This window comes from Crocodylus porosus, unplaced genomic scaffold, assembly GCF_001723895.1.
Source record: "Crocodylus porosus isolate Cpor-Errol unplaced genomic scaffold, CroPor_comp1, whole genome shotgun sequence".
Lineage (NCBI taxonomy): Eukaryota > Metazoa > Chordata > Crocodylia > Crocodylidae > Crocodylus > Crocodylus porosus.
In genome coordinates, this window is record NW_017728931.1 from 59122164 (window position 1) to 59139485 (window position 17322).

The 17322-nt window shown below is 42.7% G+C and overlaps 1 protein-coding gene across 2 annotated transcripts in view; it reads left to right on the forward strand.

Moving 5' to 3' along the window:
- The window catches only part of UTP20 (UTP20, small subunit processome component), a 101275-nt gene that overhangs the window by 23358 nt on the left and 60595 nt on the right, over positions 1-17322 (forward strand). For both annotated transcript variants that reach the window (XM_019545141.1, XM_019545139.1), the window contains exons 15-24: positions 1127-1232; positions 2872-3022; positions 3290-3352; positions 3660-3818; positions 8177-8253; positions 9313-9392; positions 11519-11753; positions 13415-13639; positions 14892-14982; positions 16100-16185. In XM_019545141.1, the coding sequence (XP_019400686.1) occupies positions 1127-1232; positions 2872-3022; positions 3290-3352; positions 3660-3818; positions 8177-8253; positions 9313-9392; positions 11519-11753; positions 13415-13639; positions 14892-14982; positions 16100-16185 (1273 nt within the window). The remainder of the gene's footprint in view (positions 1-1126; positions 1233-2871; positions 3023-3289; positions 3353-3659; positions 3819-8176; positions 8254-9312; positions 9393-11518; positions 11754-13414; positions 13640-14891; positions 14983-16099; positions 16186-17322) is intronic.

Sequence of the window (17322 nt, forward strand, 5' to 3'; positions counted from 1 at the left end):
GGGATCCCTGTCACTACTGCCACCTGGCAGTAAAGGTGTTGGAGCTGCCTGCAGCCCAGGAACTGTGAAGAGCTTTTGTGGCTGAAACACCAGCAGCTCATTAAAGCACTGGGACCTTTAAACAACCCCTAGCGAACCAAGAGCCAGCTGGCTTCTGGGCTGCCTGGGAGCTAGACTTGCATGTTTGTTAATGTACCTGTCTGGCTCACTGATAGACTCCCCAGGGGTGGGGGCAAGTATGGAGCATACCCCAGTCATACCCTGGCTGAAGAGTATTCTTTTGCTGTACTCCAGCCAGGGGGCCTCTGAATATGTGGCTGCCCACATTACTTGTTATTTTTATAGGGCTCCAAATTTGTAGCCCTGCAAAAGTAACATCTGGGAGCAGCCCAAGATGCAAAGTTATAGGGCAGTGATTCTCAGCCAAAGTGCTGCAGCACTCTTGGGTGCCGCGAGATCCTCCTAAGGGTGCCACAAAGTGCTGTGCAAACAGCTGCACATAACTCACAAACTAAATCCAGAGATTTAAAATGAGAATCTATGGCGTCAGCAATGTTCTGATCTGTTGAGGTCTTTGTGAGTTCTTTGCAACAGAACAATTGTTCTGTTACTTCTCCATAGTCAAGAAATAAGTGAAAGCTAAGAGCTGGCATTTTTTTCAAAGGGTTCTTTGAGTCTAAAAAGGTTGAGAACCACTGGCAATAGGGGCACTTGGTACATTTCTTTTTATTTCCATCCCCCACCTCACCTTTTCTCTCTCTAATGGTTTTTGTATTTTTTCTTTGCCAAGCACCATTTAAGTGCAGTATTTCTTCTGGGAACTGTAGAGCAGAGCTTAATTCTAGTACTTGGCTCTCCTTATGTAGACACAAACAGGGTGCTTCCCACGTTTAGGAAATACAGCAGATCAGATTGGACGTGTGCTTTGATGATCCTTAGGGAACTTTTGTTTATGACTCCATGATGGATGACAGGAGTTCAAATTACTGCCTTTAGTGACAGAAATGCTGGTTGCAGGGCAGTTGGATTATGATTGTTTCACCTCTGTGCCTCCTTTTATTTGAGAGACAAACAAATACAATGCGAACAAATGGATATATAGATTGGTCTTGCTCTCTCTTCCCAGAAAGCCTGTTTGTAGCCTGCCAAGCTGTAAGCACACTACTTAGTTTATCAGAATCTTCTGAAATTCTCCTTTTGTTACCTGTGGAACGTGTGAAGAGCTTGGTGACGTAAGTAAACTATTTTGTCTTCCTGGTATTCCACTTAATATAGTGGAAAGATGACTTTGCCTTTATATAAGGGCTCTTAAGTAAAACAAATCTTTATTCTTATGTTTCTTTGGGAAATGGAATTGTGTTGGTCACAACTTGTCTCCTGGAGGATACTGTGTAGTATATGTATTTGATACTGCTATTTCCTTAGCACCTGCTCACTTAAAACAGAATTCTATTTGAAAGCTGCAGACTAACTGTTATTACTAGTAAGTATGTGAAGGTAGCAAAGCTGTTTTTATTTGGTAGAGTTCCTGTTGATAAAATTTTGTGTTATTCTGCTTACACATGCACACAAAAAGTTTTTTAAATAGTCTCAATGAAATAGAAGTATCACATTGTTGCTGTTATTGTGAATCTTGGTTTTGGTTCAGCTGTAAAATGTTAGGGTTTAAGTCTGCTTTTGGGTATGAATTAGATTTGTGTGCTCCCTTTAATGAAGAGGGGCACTTCATTTTTGTGCTTTACTTTTTAATAAAAACTATTCTGCTCACTCTCTGCAACTAGTAATTAATGTCTGTCATAGAATAGCTGAAAGTGTTTAGGTTCTGTACAGTCTTCTGTCATAGTCCTCGCAGTCTACCTAGAGGAAGCAAATGGGCCTGGTGTCTCCTGAAAAGCAGATTGGTCATCCATCCTCCCTGTTTATTTGGTCCCTATCACCATAGGGTTTGAGAACCTTGGTCATCAATGGATTTCTCCTTGCAGTAGCCGTACTGCTTTCACTGCTTAACATTTTTGCAGATTGTTGTAGACATTCTTACAGATTTTGTAGCCAAATCAAAAATTTGTGGCCAAAACAGGGGCTTTAAGATTAGTTTTATGAGGCCCAGTGCCAGCCTTACCTCTATAATGATTCATTCTACTCTGGCTGACAAGATACAACTCTTTCTGGGCAGAGGAAGCAAGTTAAGACAACTCACTCCTCTCTTTATGCAAGCCTAGCTGCTGTTGCTGATCCAGTATGGCACATGGTTTAGATTGGCATTGCTTCATGTCTGTTGAAATCAGCAATTATCCAAGAGCATGCACAGTGTCAGCCTTCGGATTATCCTATCTGTGAAGTTACATAGGTCTCTTTGTGGACTCTATTTGCCAGTCAGTCTATACCAATCCCAGTTACAGGTATGGAAGTAATTAAATGAACTTGTCAGATCTCATTTTGTCCTATGTAAGTGGTACCCTAAGACCAAAAGCACAGTATCTGGCCTGCCATTGCATGTCCTTTTAATAGAACAGTGATTCTTAACCAGGGTCCTCTGGCACCCTATTAGGTGTGCAAACATGACTTGAGGTAAAGTCAGAGATTTCAAATAGGAGTCAATAGTATTAAAAACATTCTAATATGTTGTGGTCTTTCTCTTACTTTTTCATAGTCAAATACAAGGGAAAGCTTAGAGCTGGCATTTTTGAGGGATGCCTTGAGTCTAATGAAGGATGCTTTGAGTGTAAGAAGGTTGAGAACCACTGTAATAGTATGTGGATGGTACGGGGGAGTGGGGGATTTTCTTCCATGTTGGGAGTTCTGTATTTTATCAAATTTTGTATGCTGGAGGTGATCACCTTGAACAATAATAACATGGTATTTTTGTTTTAGCACCTTCCCTTCAGATCCATCCGTCTTGCTGTTGGCTGATCTGTATTACACCAGGTTGGCACTGTGTGGTTGCCAAGATCCACTTTCCCAAGGGAACTTAATGGATTTGTTTGATAAATTGCTAACAAATCTTTCCACCAGCTTATCCAAGGTAATTTTCTATTCTACTATTCTATTTCCAACATTTCAAAGCACTTTGATGGAAAATTAATTCCTAGCACAGTGGCAAGGTGTTCTTGCTACATTTAAAATATGATAAATAATGAAAGCCTAAAGAAAAAATGTGTAATGTGTAAAAATGTAGAAGTGAAAGTCCTTCATCTTTTTGAAATTATATCCATTTTCACTGGCCCATCACAGTTTGCAGTATATGTGCCCATGTGCTTAGGAAATCTGTTTTTTTTTTTCCTTTTGATAGGTCCGGCTCTTGACTGTGAGGATTTTAAGTCATTTTGAGGCTCTGTTGCCTACCCCAACTGAGGTAGTGTTACAATTTCCCTAATTTTTAACATTTCATGCCCATTGGATGCACTGTTTTTCATAAAGGCGGTTTTCTTGGTGCTGACTTCTTTACCAGTTCCATGTTCTAGTTTATGCTCTATAGCAAAAGCAGGCTCCCTTTAATGCCTGCTTGGGATTTTTTTCTCCAATTTATATGGGCCTGATCCATAGCTAGCATAACTCCACTGAAGTCAGTTGACAGCACCTGTGGATCTGGAAAGTTCTGACTAAACAGAATAGCCTGTTATAGCATCCTCTAACAACAGATATTTTGCTGTTTTCTTCAGGGTGATAGACCAGGTGAGCTTCAGTCTGTGTTTGCCTTATTACTTCAAGCTGAACTCGTTCCAGCGACTGTAAATGATTACAGGGAGAAACTTCTGCATTTAAGAAAACTCAGATGTGATGTGGTGCAGGCTGCAATACCAGAGGGACCATTACGTGAGGTACAAAGTTATTGCCAAAAGGCACATTGATTGTATCATTTCCTTTTTGTAAGTTAAGCCAAAAAAACCCAAACTTTTGTACACGTTAGTATGTTGCAAGGCTTTTCAGAGACTGGTAAAGCGCTTACCACAAAGGAACTAGCCATTCTGGGTGGGCTTTTCACAGATGTCCATGACAATTTGGGAGCACACGTGCCCTGGTAGGTCAATGGGCCTTGCACTTCCAAGTAAGCTGGATGCATTTAAGTATGTTACCCATTGTTTTTAAAGTGCCCTTGAAGCACTGGAATGCACCAGTGATCTGTCTAGTCCACTCTCCTTTCTCCAGCCAAGGCTTGTACTTGTTGCTTCAGGAGACAATTTAAAATGCCCAAATGCACGATGTGGTACCATGTTGAGGAATGTCTTGTTTTGGTTTGTGATCACTGTTTGCTATGAACAGGCTTTCAGCAGGCCCAGGGCAATGGTAAGGGAAGCACTGCGGGACCAGGGACCGAAGATGAAAGGAGTGCATGAAGAGTAGTCATTCCTCAAGGACACGATCCTTGGAGCACAAACGAAATCCATTCCCATGTGGAGAAAAAGTAGCAGAAGGGCTGGTAAGCCCTCTTGGCTTAATAGGGATATCATGGTTCTCTTGAAAAAGAAGAAAGAGGCATATAACCAATGGAAGCTTGGAATAGTCTCTAAGGAACACTGTACAACAACAGCCCACACTTGTAGGGAGCAGATTAGAAAGGCTGAGGCAGCAACTGAATTTAAACTAGCAACAGAAGTTAAGGACAATAAAGAAGGCCTTCTTTAGGTATAGGGAACAGAGGGAAAACAAATGGAAGCATGGGGCCATTGCTTAACAACTCAGGACAGCTGGTTATCAACACTCAGGAGAAAACTGAACTCCTGAATGACTACTTGGCTTCGGTATTTCACCAGACTAAGGGGAAAATCATACTAGATATGGTTCAGAATGGGCATGGTGGGAATAACCACCTTCCTACTGTTGACGTTGAGCTGGTGATGAACGTCATTTGAAAGTGCTGAAGGAGCTGGCCGAAGTCATCGCAGGACCTCTGGTGAAACTCTTTCAAAACTTGTGGTGCTCGGGGGAGGTCCCTGAAGACTGGACAAGGGCCAGCGTTGTGCCCAACTTCAAAACAGAGAGGAGAGAGGACCTGGGCAACTATAGGCCAATTAGCCTAATTTCTATCCTAGGGAAAATCTTGGAAACATTCATCAAGGAGTCTGTGTGCAATATGCTTGCACAAGGTAGGATTCTGAACGACAGCCAGCATGGCTTTGTCGCAGGCAAGTCTTGTCTTACCAATCTCATCTCTTTCTATAAGCGGATAACTTGCCACCTGGATGAGAGAGAGGAGGTCAACATTATATACCTTGACTTCCAAAAGGTCTTTGATCTGGTATCCCATGATGTTCTCATAGGAAAATTGGAGGATTGCAGGCTTAACTGAGAAACAGTTAGGTGGGTAGGAAGCTGACTGCAGGGTAGGACCCAGAGAGTTCTAGTGAATGGATCTGGGTTGTCCTGGCAAGAAGTGGCCAGTCATGTCCATCAGGGGTCTGTGCTTGGTCCAGTGCTTTTCAACATCTTTATGAATGGTTTGGATCTGGGGGTGAAGAGCTCACTGGCCAAGTTCGTGGATGACACCAAGTTATGGGGGAGGGTGGTCACGCTTGAAAATAGGCTGCAGATACAGGCTGGCAAGTTGGGCGGATCAGAACCCAATGAAGTTGAACATTGAGAAGTGTAAAGTGCTCCATCGGGACGAACAGTCTTCAACATGCTTGCAGGCTTGGTGGTGCCAAGCTGAGTAGCACCACAACTGAAAGGAACCTAGGGGTAATAATAGACCATAGTAAGAACATGAGCTGGCAGTGTGATGCTGTAGCCAGCAGGTCAAATGGTACTCTGGCATGCATCAATGGATGCATGTCCAGCAAAACCAACGAAGTGATTCTTCTGCTTTACTCAGTATTAGAGAGACAGCAGTTGGAGTACTGCATCCAGTTCTGGGCACCGCATTTCAACAAGGACATGGGAAAACTTGAGAGCGTGTAGAGAAGAGGCACCAGTATGATCAGAGACTTGCAAGGCAAGCCATACAGGAAAGACTGAGGGATTTGGGCCTCTTCAGCCTAAAAAAGAGAAGGTCGAGTGGGGACTTAGTAGCAGCTTAGCACTATATCAGGGGAATACATCAAGGGCTCGGTGAACAACTGTTCACCAGGGCATCCTTGGGGGATAACCAGGAGTAATGGCCACAAACTCCAGGAAGACTGTTTCAGGCTTAACACTAGGAAAAAGTTCTTCATGGTTAGGGTGTTCAGACTGGAATAAACTCCCTGCAGAGGTGGTGCAATCACTTACCCTGGAAATTTTCAAGAGGAGATTGTTCACTAGGGCTGTGCAAAGCTTCGGTAGCCGATTTGATTCAGAGGAGATTCCATTAAAAGGTCTGAATCAAACTGGAAGTCTCTGTTCCTCAAGGCCACTGACAGCCTCAGCCCTGGCGGTGCGCTCCTTAGCCAGGTGATCTCCATAGCGAAGGAGCTTGAGAATCAAAATGGAGAGGTTCCAGGGGATTGATGTCCCTGGCTGGAACAAGCCGCTTTCACCAGAGGTGCAGGCACAGGTGAAACAGCTGAAGGAGGGCATCAAAAAATGGCTGGATCTGTTGTGGTCCAGTATGGTCCACATGCTGGTAAGCATGTGCAACCTGAGGTTGAAGGGGTGTATCTGCAGCAGAAAAACCTTCTATCACTGGATGGAGGTGCTGGTAAATGGAGGCAGAAGGGCAGATTCGGGGGGACATAAAAGAGGGGGATCCACTTTCCCATGCCAGCACTTCAACCACAAGACAGTCTCCTCCACCACAGCTGCTGCCAATGTGGGCCAAGGGCGTGGCTTCAATGTCCAGAGGCACCAGACCCCACCATCAGGCAGGTAGTGTGGAGGCCTCAGTGGCTACCTATCTCACCGAGGACGTGGAGCTGCTGCACTGCAAACTGCATCCAGGTGTAGCAGGATCTGGCCACAGTTGCCTGGGATCACTTGTCCTGTCCACCAGCCAGTGTTCCAAGCGAGAGCGTGTTAAGCATTACTGGTGATGTTTTGATACCCCAACGCATCTCTTTGGATCCTGGTTTGGTGGAGCGGCTGGTGTTCCTGAAGATGAACGTCCCACTGCTGGAGTTCTTCAAGCTCCACATGCAGATAGAGTGAGTGCCACCTTCCTCACTCCACAGCCATTTGCTTTTTTAATTTTCTTTCAGACAACTAATAATGACAAAGTTCTAGGTATTTTAGTGATTTCCCATTATAGTCTATGGCCGAATTTCCAAATCTGAATCAGCCGAATTGAATTGGGACAGTGATTCGAATCACCAAATTGAATCACTGTCCCTCCAAATTGCCTGAATCTGAATCGAATACTTGCTGCTTCGCACAGGCCTAACAGTCACCTTGCTGGGGTCACCTGACCTGATGATCAAGGGGCTGGACCTGATGATCTTGTGAGGTCTCTTCCAGCCCTTACAGTTTATTAATCTGTGAAGATTTGTTTATTTAGCTGTGGTTATTTTTTTAATTGGCTGGAATTTTATCCTGCTCCATATCTGGCAGGAAAAATAGATCACTGTTCTAAAAGCTGTTTTAAATAGTAACAGTGAAGAAAGCAAACATGGGTGGTTAAGAGCTCAGTTGAATTATTCAGAATTTATCTCCTTTATCTTCCAATAAACTCTGTGTATCCGAACCTCAGGTCCAGCTTTTTGGAGGCCTGGGGGGTCTATGTACATGGAGCTCATGGCAGGAGAGAGGATTGATAGATGACAGGGATGTCTTTCTGTGGCTCCTGAATCCAGGTCATACTGTTCAGCTGCTGTGGGCTTCACACCATAGATGCTGCTGGGTGAAGAATTTTCACTGTGGTAGCTAAATCTTCCCTGATGCTTAACTCTTTTTAGCATTTTCTTTCTTGAGTTGTAAGCTCCTTTTGGCAGGGATCATATTCCTGGCTGTACAGCATCTAGGTCAACAGGGATCCAGTCCTAATAGGGGTAATTGTATCTAATTCAAGGAATGTTTTTTGGGACAGGAGCTCTCCTTTTTTTGTCATTTGCATAGTGCGTGCCCCAATCAAGTCTTGGCCTCTATATTCTGCCATCAGTAATAACAATATAAAATATTTTTTAATGATTGGTGAAACTGCTGAGGTTGTAACGTTACTGATTTATTTATTTATTTCCTCTCAGTTCCTTAATCAGGGAAGCTAGCCATCTACCTACTTCAAATATCGTTGTTAAAATTTAAAACAGCATTCTTTTTTGTGTTACTGTAGGTGCCTCTTCGATATTTATTGGGAATGCTTTATGTTAACTTCAGTCCTCTCTGGGATCCTGTTATTGAGCTTATAACGTAAGTAGGTGCTATTGCAGATGGGGCCAGCCTTTTTGGTAGATACCCTGAGTGCTGCTCTCATCCTCTTCCTCTGCTCAGTCTGCTTTCTGCCTATTGTTTCCTACCAATCTGCTGCTCTGCTTTCTGCTTCCTGCCCCATCTGCCACTGTGCCGCCTGTCCCCCTCCCATTTCTCGGTATGCCGTATGCCATACATAGGCTGTACATGCCACTTGTGACATACATGCTGTAGGTTGGCCACCCTTGTGCTGTTGGATACCAGGAACTTCTGGAACATTGTTGTACCTTCTTCAGAGCTTTAAAAATACCTAAATAAAACTGATACAAATGCATATACATAAGCATGAAAAAATATTTATGTGCGTTACTGCAGAAATGCCTCTGACTTTTAACTTATTTTGATGATGTACCAATATCAAAGAGGAAAAATACTATTAAATAACATTAGGCTGGTGACATAAAGGGAATAGAATCCAAGATAAGAATTTCTCTCTCATGTTATAAGTGTTACTGGTATGTTTGTTTTGTTCTCATTACTGCCCTTACTACTAACTAGATTCAAAACCTACTAAAGTCAATGGGAGAACTCCCACTGATCACTGAATGGAACTCAAAACTTGTATTGTCTAACTTTGGTCTCCTTCGTGTTTTTCAATGCATGTCTTGTGAAGTAAATGGAATTTTCCCCATCAAATTAGTGAATAATGAAAAATGTTAAACTGCACCTTCAAAATATATGTTCATGCTATGTTGGATCAGAGCTATGTTATTGCAAAGAACTCCTTGAAATTCAGACTTGAAAACCTCTGCATTGAAACGGAATTTAATTGAATGCACAAACTGTAGCTAAAATATTTTAAGAACAGTTACTGTTTGGGATCTTTAAACGAAGGCAGAGAAATGGAAATGTTACAGCTGTACTCTGCACATACTCTGTGTCTCTACATACCGACTATGACTGGAAGTGTGAAGCCTTTGAACATACCAGTAATTATATTGGATAGTGACATATGACTTTTTTTTTTTTTACCTTACCCATTGTCTTAATTAATTTTAGTTCTCATGCCAGTGAAATGGAGAATAAACAGTTTTGGAAAGTCTATTATGAACACCTGGAGAGAGCTGCTACTTATGCGGGTAAGCCACATCTTGTAGATGGTTAGACTTAAACTTGGCTAAGAGCTGAGTTGCTCATGAGCAGGGCTGGCTTATCTGCTCCTGCATGTCCAAGATGGGTAAAAAAAGGAGGAAGTCAGGGCAACCTATATTCCTGAAGTTGGGATATAACTTTTTTTCTTTCTGTCCCCATTTCCAGAGTGGGAAGGGAAAAGCCTGTAAAGAAAGTTGTTTTTTCCCTTATTTTTCCTACTTGTCAGGGAGTAGATGGGGACAGCTCAAGGGACAAGGGATATCACTCAGATGCTTGCTTTGCTCTTAAGGCTGAATCTGCCCTTGGTGACTGGAATCATCAGAAATCTTAAGCATATAGGACAAGAAGGGATCTCCTGGGCCAGTGCCTCTGTGTTTACAGGCAATTATCTATACAGATTCCTAAAAATCATTTACTTCTAATCCTGTGCTACCACAACTACAAAGCATAAAGCCAAAATGCCAAGAATACCCTACAACGTGCCATAGGTGCAAAGCAGGGGAGATGAGGGCATTGCTGATGCCCTTCTACTGCAACAGCCGTGAAGAAAGTGAAGTTATTTTTTGCTTAGATGATTCTAGACCTATCCGTAGAGATTTTTCAGGACCCGCTTACCTTCAGCGTAGTGGGATCTGAGCAAATGCTTTGTCTGTCTTGGCTGCACTCTTGAATTCTAATACTGAATTCCATTGTAAAGACATGAGCGCACCCAGGGCTTCAGCTTCTAGATGACTCACTGCCCACATTCTACCATCCTGCGATATCTTGTAAGCCATGTTGCACTTTCAGATCAGCCCGGAGAGAAATTTGCCAAATAGATGTCTGACTATGTCAGACATTTATTCTGCCAAATTAAATTTGCCACATAGATGTCTGACTTAGACATCTTCAGCAAAGCCTTTAACACTGTCTCTCATGGGATTTTCTCTGACAAACTGGAGAGTAGTGGGCTGGAGTGAAGTGGGTGGACAACTGGCTCAAAGGCTGTTCCCAGAGAGTGGTGATTGATGGGATGGCCTCAGCCTGGAGGGCCGTCTCCAGTGGGGTCCCCAGGGGATTCATGCTTGGACCTGTGCTATTCAATATATTCATTAACAATTTGGACCAAGGGGTAGAAAGCGCAATGATTAAGTTCCCAAATGATACCAAGCTGTGGGGAAATGCAGGCACACCAAAGGATAGGGCAAAGATCCAGGAGGAACTTGACAGACTGGACTTATGGGCGGATGAAATCAGATGAGGTTTAACAGGGAGAAGTGCAAGCTTCTTCACCTGGGTAGGAAGAACCCTCACCACAACTATACAATGGGTGGTAGCTTACTGGTTGGCACAACATCTGAATGAGACCTGGGGGTCACAATCAACTAGAAGATGAATATGACCCAACAGTGTGATGGCTGCCAAAAGGGCCAATAAAACTCTGGTGTGCATCAGCCACTGTGTGGCCAGGAGATCCAGGGAGGTACTCCTCCTTCTCTATTTGGCATTGGTGAGGCCACAGCTGGAGTACTCTGCCCAGTTCTGGGTATTGCACTTCAAGAAGGACATGGATAAGCTCAAGAGGGTGCAAAGAAGGGCCCCCTGTTTGATTAAGGGCATGGAGGGTGGGCCCTATGAGGAGAGACTTTGTGATCTAGGTCTGTTCAGTCTGAGGAAGAGAAGGGTGCAAGGTGACTTGATAGATGCCTACAAGTACCTCAGGTGGGGAGCATCAAGAACTAGGAGAGCAACTCTTCAGGAGAGCACCTCAAGGGAGGACGAGGACCAGTGGACATATACTAATAGAGGGTAAATTCAGGTTGGATATAGGAAAAACTTATTCTCTGTAAGGGTCACTAGAATCTGGAACACACTCCCAGCAGAGGTGGTGCAGTCGCCCTCCTTGGAGGCGTTCAAGACGAGGCTGGCCAGGCACCTTGCCATGCTCATCTGAGCCTAATACTTCCTGCCCATGGCCGGGGACTGGATGTGATGATTTCACAGGTCCCTTCCGGTGCTATGATTCTATGATAGTATAATTAACAACCTTTTACATTATGGGACCAACCCTCACCACAGCAGTTGCTGAATGAATTTCCTTAAAGTAACTGATATGTAACATTTTCTGTTACAGAAGGGGAGTTGCAAGGTGAGTTGGAGGAAGAGCAGGAACACACTGCAGAAATAGAGAATGAGAAGATGTCAGTGAGGACTCTGCATTTGGAGCAGCTGAGGCTGAGAACAGATTGCAGTGAGAGGATGGATCACGCAAATTTCCGTTTTCTGCTATGGAAAGCATTGGCCAAGTTTCCTGACAGAGTGGAGCCCCGGTCAAGGGAGCTTTCCCCACTTCTCTTGAGATTCATTAGGTAAGCTTGCATGTTCAGTGATGAGGTGTGTCATTATAAATGTTACTTTTACATGGTTATGATGTAACTAGAGACCTGCAAGACAATCTGTGAGTTTTATCTTTTAACAAATATTACATTCATAGACCTCCCGTTTAACCAAAGAATAGTCTAACTTTTATTTTTGCTGCTCAGGCCTGGATGATCCAGGAGCTATTTCACAATTCAAAATGATCTGAAAACCAAGCTGTCAATTTGGTTCTACTGTTCAGTGCCTATTCACTGATGAGTTCTGGTGAACTAGCCTAAGTGCTGCTATAGTGGATATAGTTTCAGTGGAAGTCAAGTGTCTTAAACCAGAAACAGAAGTTACCTTTGTGCCCCCATAACACTTTTATGGTGGTACAAAGCTCAAGTAAACGAATGTGTATGCCCTTTTTTGTGCTGCCAGTGCCCCAAATTGGCTGACCAATAGGTGGTATAAATTTATGCTGCCTTTTTAGTGCACATCTGTTTGTTTTATGATAGGAGAGCACAGGCAGTCCACAGCTGCCTGTGATCTCCAGCTACCTCAGGCAGGCACTCTCAGGAGTTCCCAGGTCACAGAGGATTGGACCCCTGAAGCCCTGGGAATGCCTGCCCAGGTTTCCCTGCTTGCAGAGACACTGGTAAGAGATCCTATGACATGCATATCACATTGCTGCACCCCAAGTCAGGACGCAGTCTGCAATCCTGTAGGAATCCTTGCTCCCAGCCCTCCCCCCGCAAGCAGATGTGTGTCACTGGAATTTCTCTACTGGATGATTCCTGGGGTATGTATTTCACGCTACTGCACTCCAGGTTGGTGTGCCCTCAGCACTTGAAAAGTTGCACTGTAGGTCGAGATGCAAGTAACATGACACACAAGCCCTGGGAATCCCTTGCAGGAGATTTCTGGGGCGCAGTGCCCAATGCCTATTTTTGCTGATCAATTGGATCATCTGTGCCAGGGCACATCCCAGCACAGCTAATAACACAACAAAAATGATGTCTATTTTTGGTGTTATATGGGCTAGAAAAGGAGGCTCTTCTTCCTTGCCCTGTTTTTAAATGGAAAGCCTGTATTTTAAATTTAGAATCCTAAGACAGAGATGGAAAGCCCCAGTACTAGGTGAATTGAGTGGGAGTCTTTCATAGGCTTCAGATTATAGCACAGGACTCTTTACAGTATATTTCCTCATACTTAGTAAAAACTAACTTGAATTAGTTCAGATGAGGCTTCTACCATGGAAAGGGTCATAGGTTCTTAAGTATCCTTAGGTATCCTGGATTTGATTAGTCTTTCATTCACATTTCTCTCCTTCACATGCACCCTTTCCTCTACCACATTGTTAAATATAAGCCCATTCTGTTTACAGGTCAATGCCAATTTCTATTCTTCTTACTGTGGTCCTCTCATTTCCCCTCTCCCTTCCCCTTTTAATGATCTTGTTTTATGCATGTGCACTTGAATCCTTAAATACCTCTCTCTCTCTCTCTCCCTGCCTGCATGCCAAAATGGACCCAAAAATCTCCAAAAATTTGGAGATCTTTAACTACACAGTGTCACATGCAGAATGCTGTTAATTGAAGTTTCAGTACTGGTCAGTTTCTAATCAATCTTATACTGATATATGTTTGATATATTTTTTTTTTAAATATAGCAATGAGTATTACCCAGCAGATTCACTGGTAGCTCCCACCCAGGATCTTAAAAAGAAAAATAATGGTGCAGTAGAAGAAGAAAAACCTGCTGAAGAAATAAATCAAACTACAATGGAGGAGGAAGGGGAGGAGGGAAAGGACGAGGGAGAAGTAGAAAGACCAGCAGTGGAAGAACTAGTGGTTGAAGGGTTTCAGAAAAAGAAAACGAGAAGAGCTGCTGCCAAGTAAGGTTTTTGTTTTGTTCTTTACTGGTTGGGGAGAGAATTAAAACATTCTCTGGTTGGTATTTTATAACACTTCTAGTTCCTGGGAATGCTCCTTTTAAGATCATTACTTTCCCTTTCCTTCATCTGTTGAAGCTTTCCATCAGATTTCAAGCTCTTTGGAGGCAAGGACTCTGGCCTCATACATTACTTGGCATCAAAAGGGTACTGGTATTGTCCTGAGCCTGCAGTCACAGTTCAAATAACAGTACACTGCTCTGCACAGCAAAAGTTGTGGGACATTCTAAAGTCAGCATTTGAAAAATTTAATATCACCACTGCTGTTTCTATTTCCTGTATGTGAGCCTACCTCTCTCTTTAAATCATTAAATTATAGTCTCTTACATTATGTTTTCTTTTATTCCCAAGTCTTGGGCCATTTCTGTGAATTAGTTATAATTACAAAAATCTCTTGTAACCAGATTTGAACTTCTCCCACAAAATGTTCATGTCTGTAAATGGAAATCTTTAAAATATTGCGAGTAGTAACTAAAGTGTCAAAGATTTACTAAGTGTTAATGAGTTTTTTTTTTAGTGAATTTTTTTTTCTTGACCCTAGACTCCTCATTATACTTTCAAATTTGTGCCACTTTGAGTTTAGGTTTCCACACAATTAAACTCTTCCTTGTTTGACTAAAAGGTAAATGCTAGGCATGGCCTAAGTGTTTATACTGAAGCTACATGCATGGTGAGGAGTAGTGTGTTGGACCCATAATCCATTTTTATTTAGGCAAAGAATGTTACTCTTGCTATGGAAGGAAATAATAGATCCACCAGTCCCCTTTCCTAGCTTGAGATAGGGCAGAAAGCATTTTACTACCTGGCAGATTCCATGGAAATGTTTTTAGGATGAACATCTACAAAGTGCTGCTGAACCAGTGTAAACTGTGACTTGCTCTGGCCCCATCCCTTCTATATCAGGATTGCCCATTTTTGGCACTTTAAAAATTCTGCCACCATATTCACCTCTCCTTTTCTCTCATTGAGTAGAGATGTGGCTGCTTTTGGTTGGTCCAGTTCTTTCTAAGTCTGGTTCATCTCTTTACACTGTGGTTTTAGCCAATTTGTAATAATTCTAGATACTGATTCTTACAAACTTTGAATCTTGCAATTATCCTTTGTGCTAGTCAGCTGTACATGAATGCTTCTGATATGTGTATAACAAAACTGGAAGGGTATCTTCCATTATAAACAAGTTGTTGTTGTTTTACAGGCAACTAATAGCCCATTTGCAAGTTTTCTCTAAATTTTCAAATCCTCGAGCACTGTATATGGAGCCAAAGTTGAACGAATTGTACACCCAGGTAAAATTTATTTTTTATTGTGGATATATTATTACTGTTTTTACCCAACACAGAATATAATGGTCCATATAAGCTCATTAATTTTTCAAACTCAAGTGATTTTCAGCCAGGGTGCCATAGGAATCCCCATTGCTCTGTGCCTTTACATGGGGGTCTGGGAAATTCCTGGCGCCTCTGTGCCTGGACCCCACACTAACCAGTGCCTCTCTGTGATGCACTGGTTAGTGCAAGACCTGCCATAGGTACCATTATGGAGGGACAGAGCACCAGGAACTCCCTGGGTCCTGTGCCGCCCTGTGCCTCCGTGCTTGGACCTGTGCTTCACACAGGGATACAGGTTAGTGCAGGTCCTGACATGGAGTCATGGGACACCAGGGATTCCCTGGGTACTGCACTGGGATCTATGCCAACTTGTGCCTCTGAGCCATCATTGGTGAGTATGGGACCATAGTCCTGGCAAGGAGGCTTGGGGCAGCGAGGAATGCAGGGAACCCCAGGACAAAGCGAACGTGTTGCTTGTTATCCCACACCAGGTTCTTGCCTACTGCAGGACAATGGGCAATATGTATTTTGCCCACTTAAGTGGATCAGCTGGGGCAAGACACGCCCCACCACACATCTGTTTTTACCCTAAAGGTTCCTGGCATTCACCCTATGAGGGTGTTACAACAAGGGAAATCTGAAATTCTGACTTGTCACGTTTATCATGAAATTTAAAAACGGAGTCGTGGAAAGATAAGGGTTTGGGTAATGTTTTGTGGTTCCTTTTAGTTTGGCTGTTGGCTGTTTAAATCTCATTTTTAAAAAATCATGACATTATACCTATCAAAGACCATCGGTGGTATTCACTTTTTCAGAAATAATGACTGCATACTTGTCATCTTGTTTGCATATATTGTGGGAGCAAATAGCTCCTGTTTAGTACTTCTAATGTAACCATTTCTAAGTGAATGTCCTTTTGGATTGGTCCTTTACTGTGGATTCTGCTTTTTGTTTTTCCTTTACGGAAGGCAGGATTCATTCTGTAAATCATTTTGATATGCTGATCTATAAAGGCTTTAGGCCTTTCTACTGAATTTTATTTTCTTGTTTCATTTTTTGTTTGTTTGTTTTACAGTTGTTGTCTCATCAAGACCAAAATGTCCAAAAAATAGCACTTGACTGTATCATGACTTACAAGCATCCACACTTGCTTCCATATAGGTAAGAAGTTTCAAATAGTTTCTGCATTGTTAAGTCAATCTAACATTATTTAGTCTGGAGAAGAGAAGGTTTGGGGGGAGGTGGGGGCAGGGTGTTGATTACAGTCTTCAAATACCTGAAAAGCAGTTATAAAAAAAATGGAGGTAGACTTTTCTTTGTGGTTGTAGGGGACAGAACTAGGAGCAGCAATCTCAAACTACAGCAATGGAAATTGAGGTTGCAGATTAGGAAGAAAGTTCTGATTATGAGGGTTGTCAAGCTACTTGTCTAAAGTTTTCAGACTCTAGGTTTTCTGGCTAAAAATGGAGTACGCAGACAGCTTTAAGAAGATAAACTTTCTAAAGAATCGTATTTGTATTTAAATATAAATGACACAGTCTTCATAGATTATACATTTGGAAAGGAGCCTGTTGCCTCTGGGCCACTGAAACAAAAATCTTGATACAGTGACATAAAATAAATGTGGTCATTTTTTGGGGGGAAATATCTGAAAAGATGTATTGCATTGTTGAGAGCAGTATGCAGCACAGGCACTATACAAAATAACAGAAGCTGTTGTCATCCAGATCTGAATTTTTGTGAAACAAAACATTTTCCCTTGTCCAGCCTCACAGTGACATGCAGTTAACTAGTAGTGTCTTTTTCAGTGAGGAACTTTTATAGTTTTTCTTCATAAGCATTCAGCAAAGTTGTTAGCATAGGACTTTTGCTCATGGTTGAATAATCTTTACAGAACCTGGGAGGTATTTGCATAATTGTTTTTATTTTTATGGATATTTACTTACATCTTTGCTTAAAGTAAGATGCCCAAATCCTTTTATAAAAGGACATGTTAATACAGAAGAGGCTGAGGGACCTGAATCTCTTCAGTCTCTGGAAGAGGAGACTGAGGGGGGATCTTGTGGCTGCCTACAACCTTATGCAGCAGGGACTCGGGGAAAGTCTGTTCACCAGGGTCCCCCTTGGAGTCCCCAGGAGCAATGGCCACAGGCTGAGGGAGGACAGGTTTAGGTTAGATATTAGGAAGAACTACTTCACTGTAAGGGTGGCCAGAGCCTGGAATAGGCTCCCCAGAGAGGTGGTGCTCTCACCTTCCCTGGAAATCTCCAGGTGACTGGATAGCCAGTGCTCATTCCT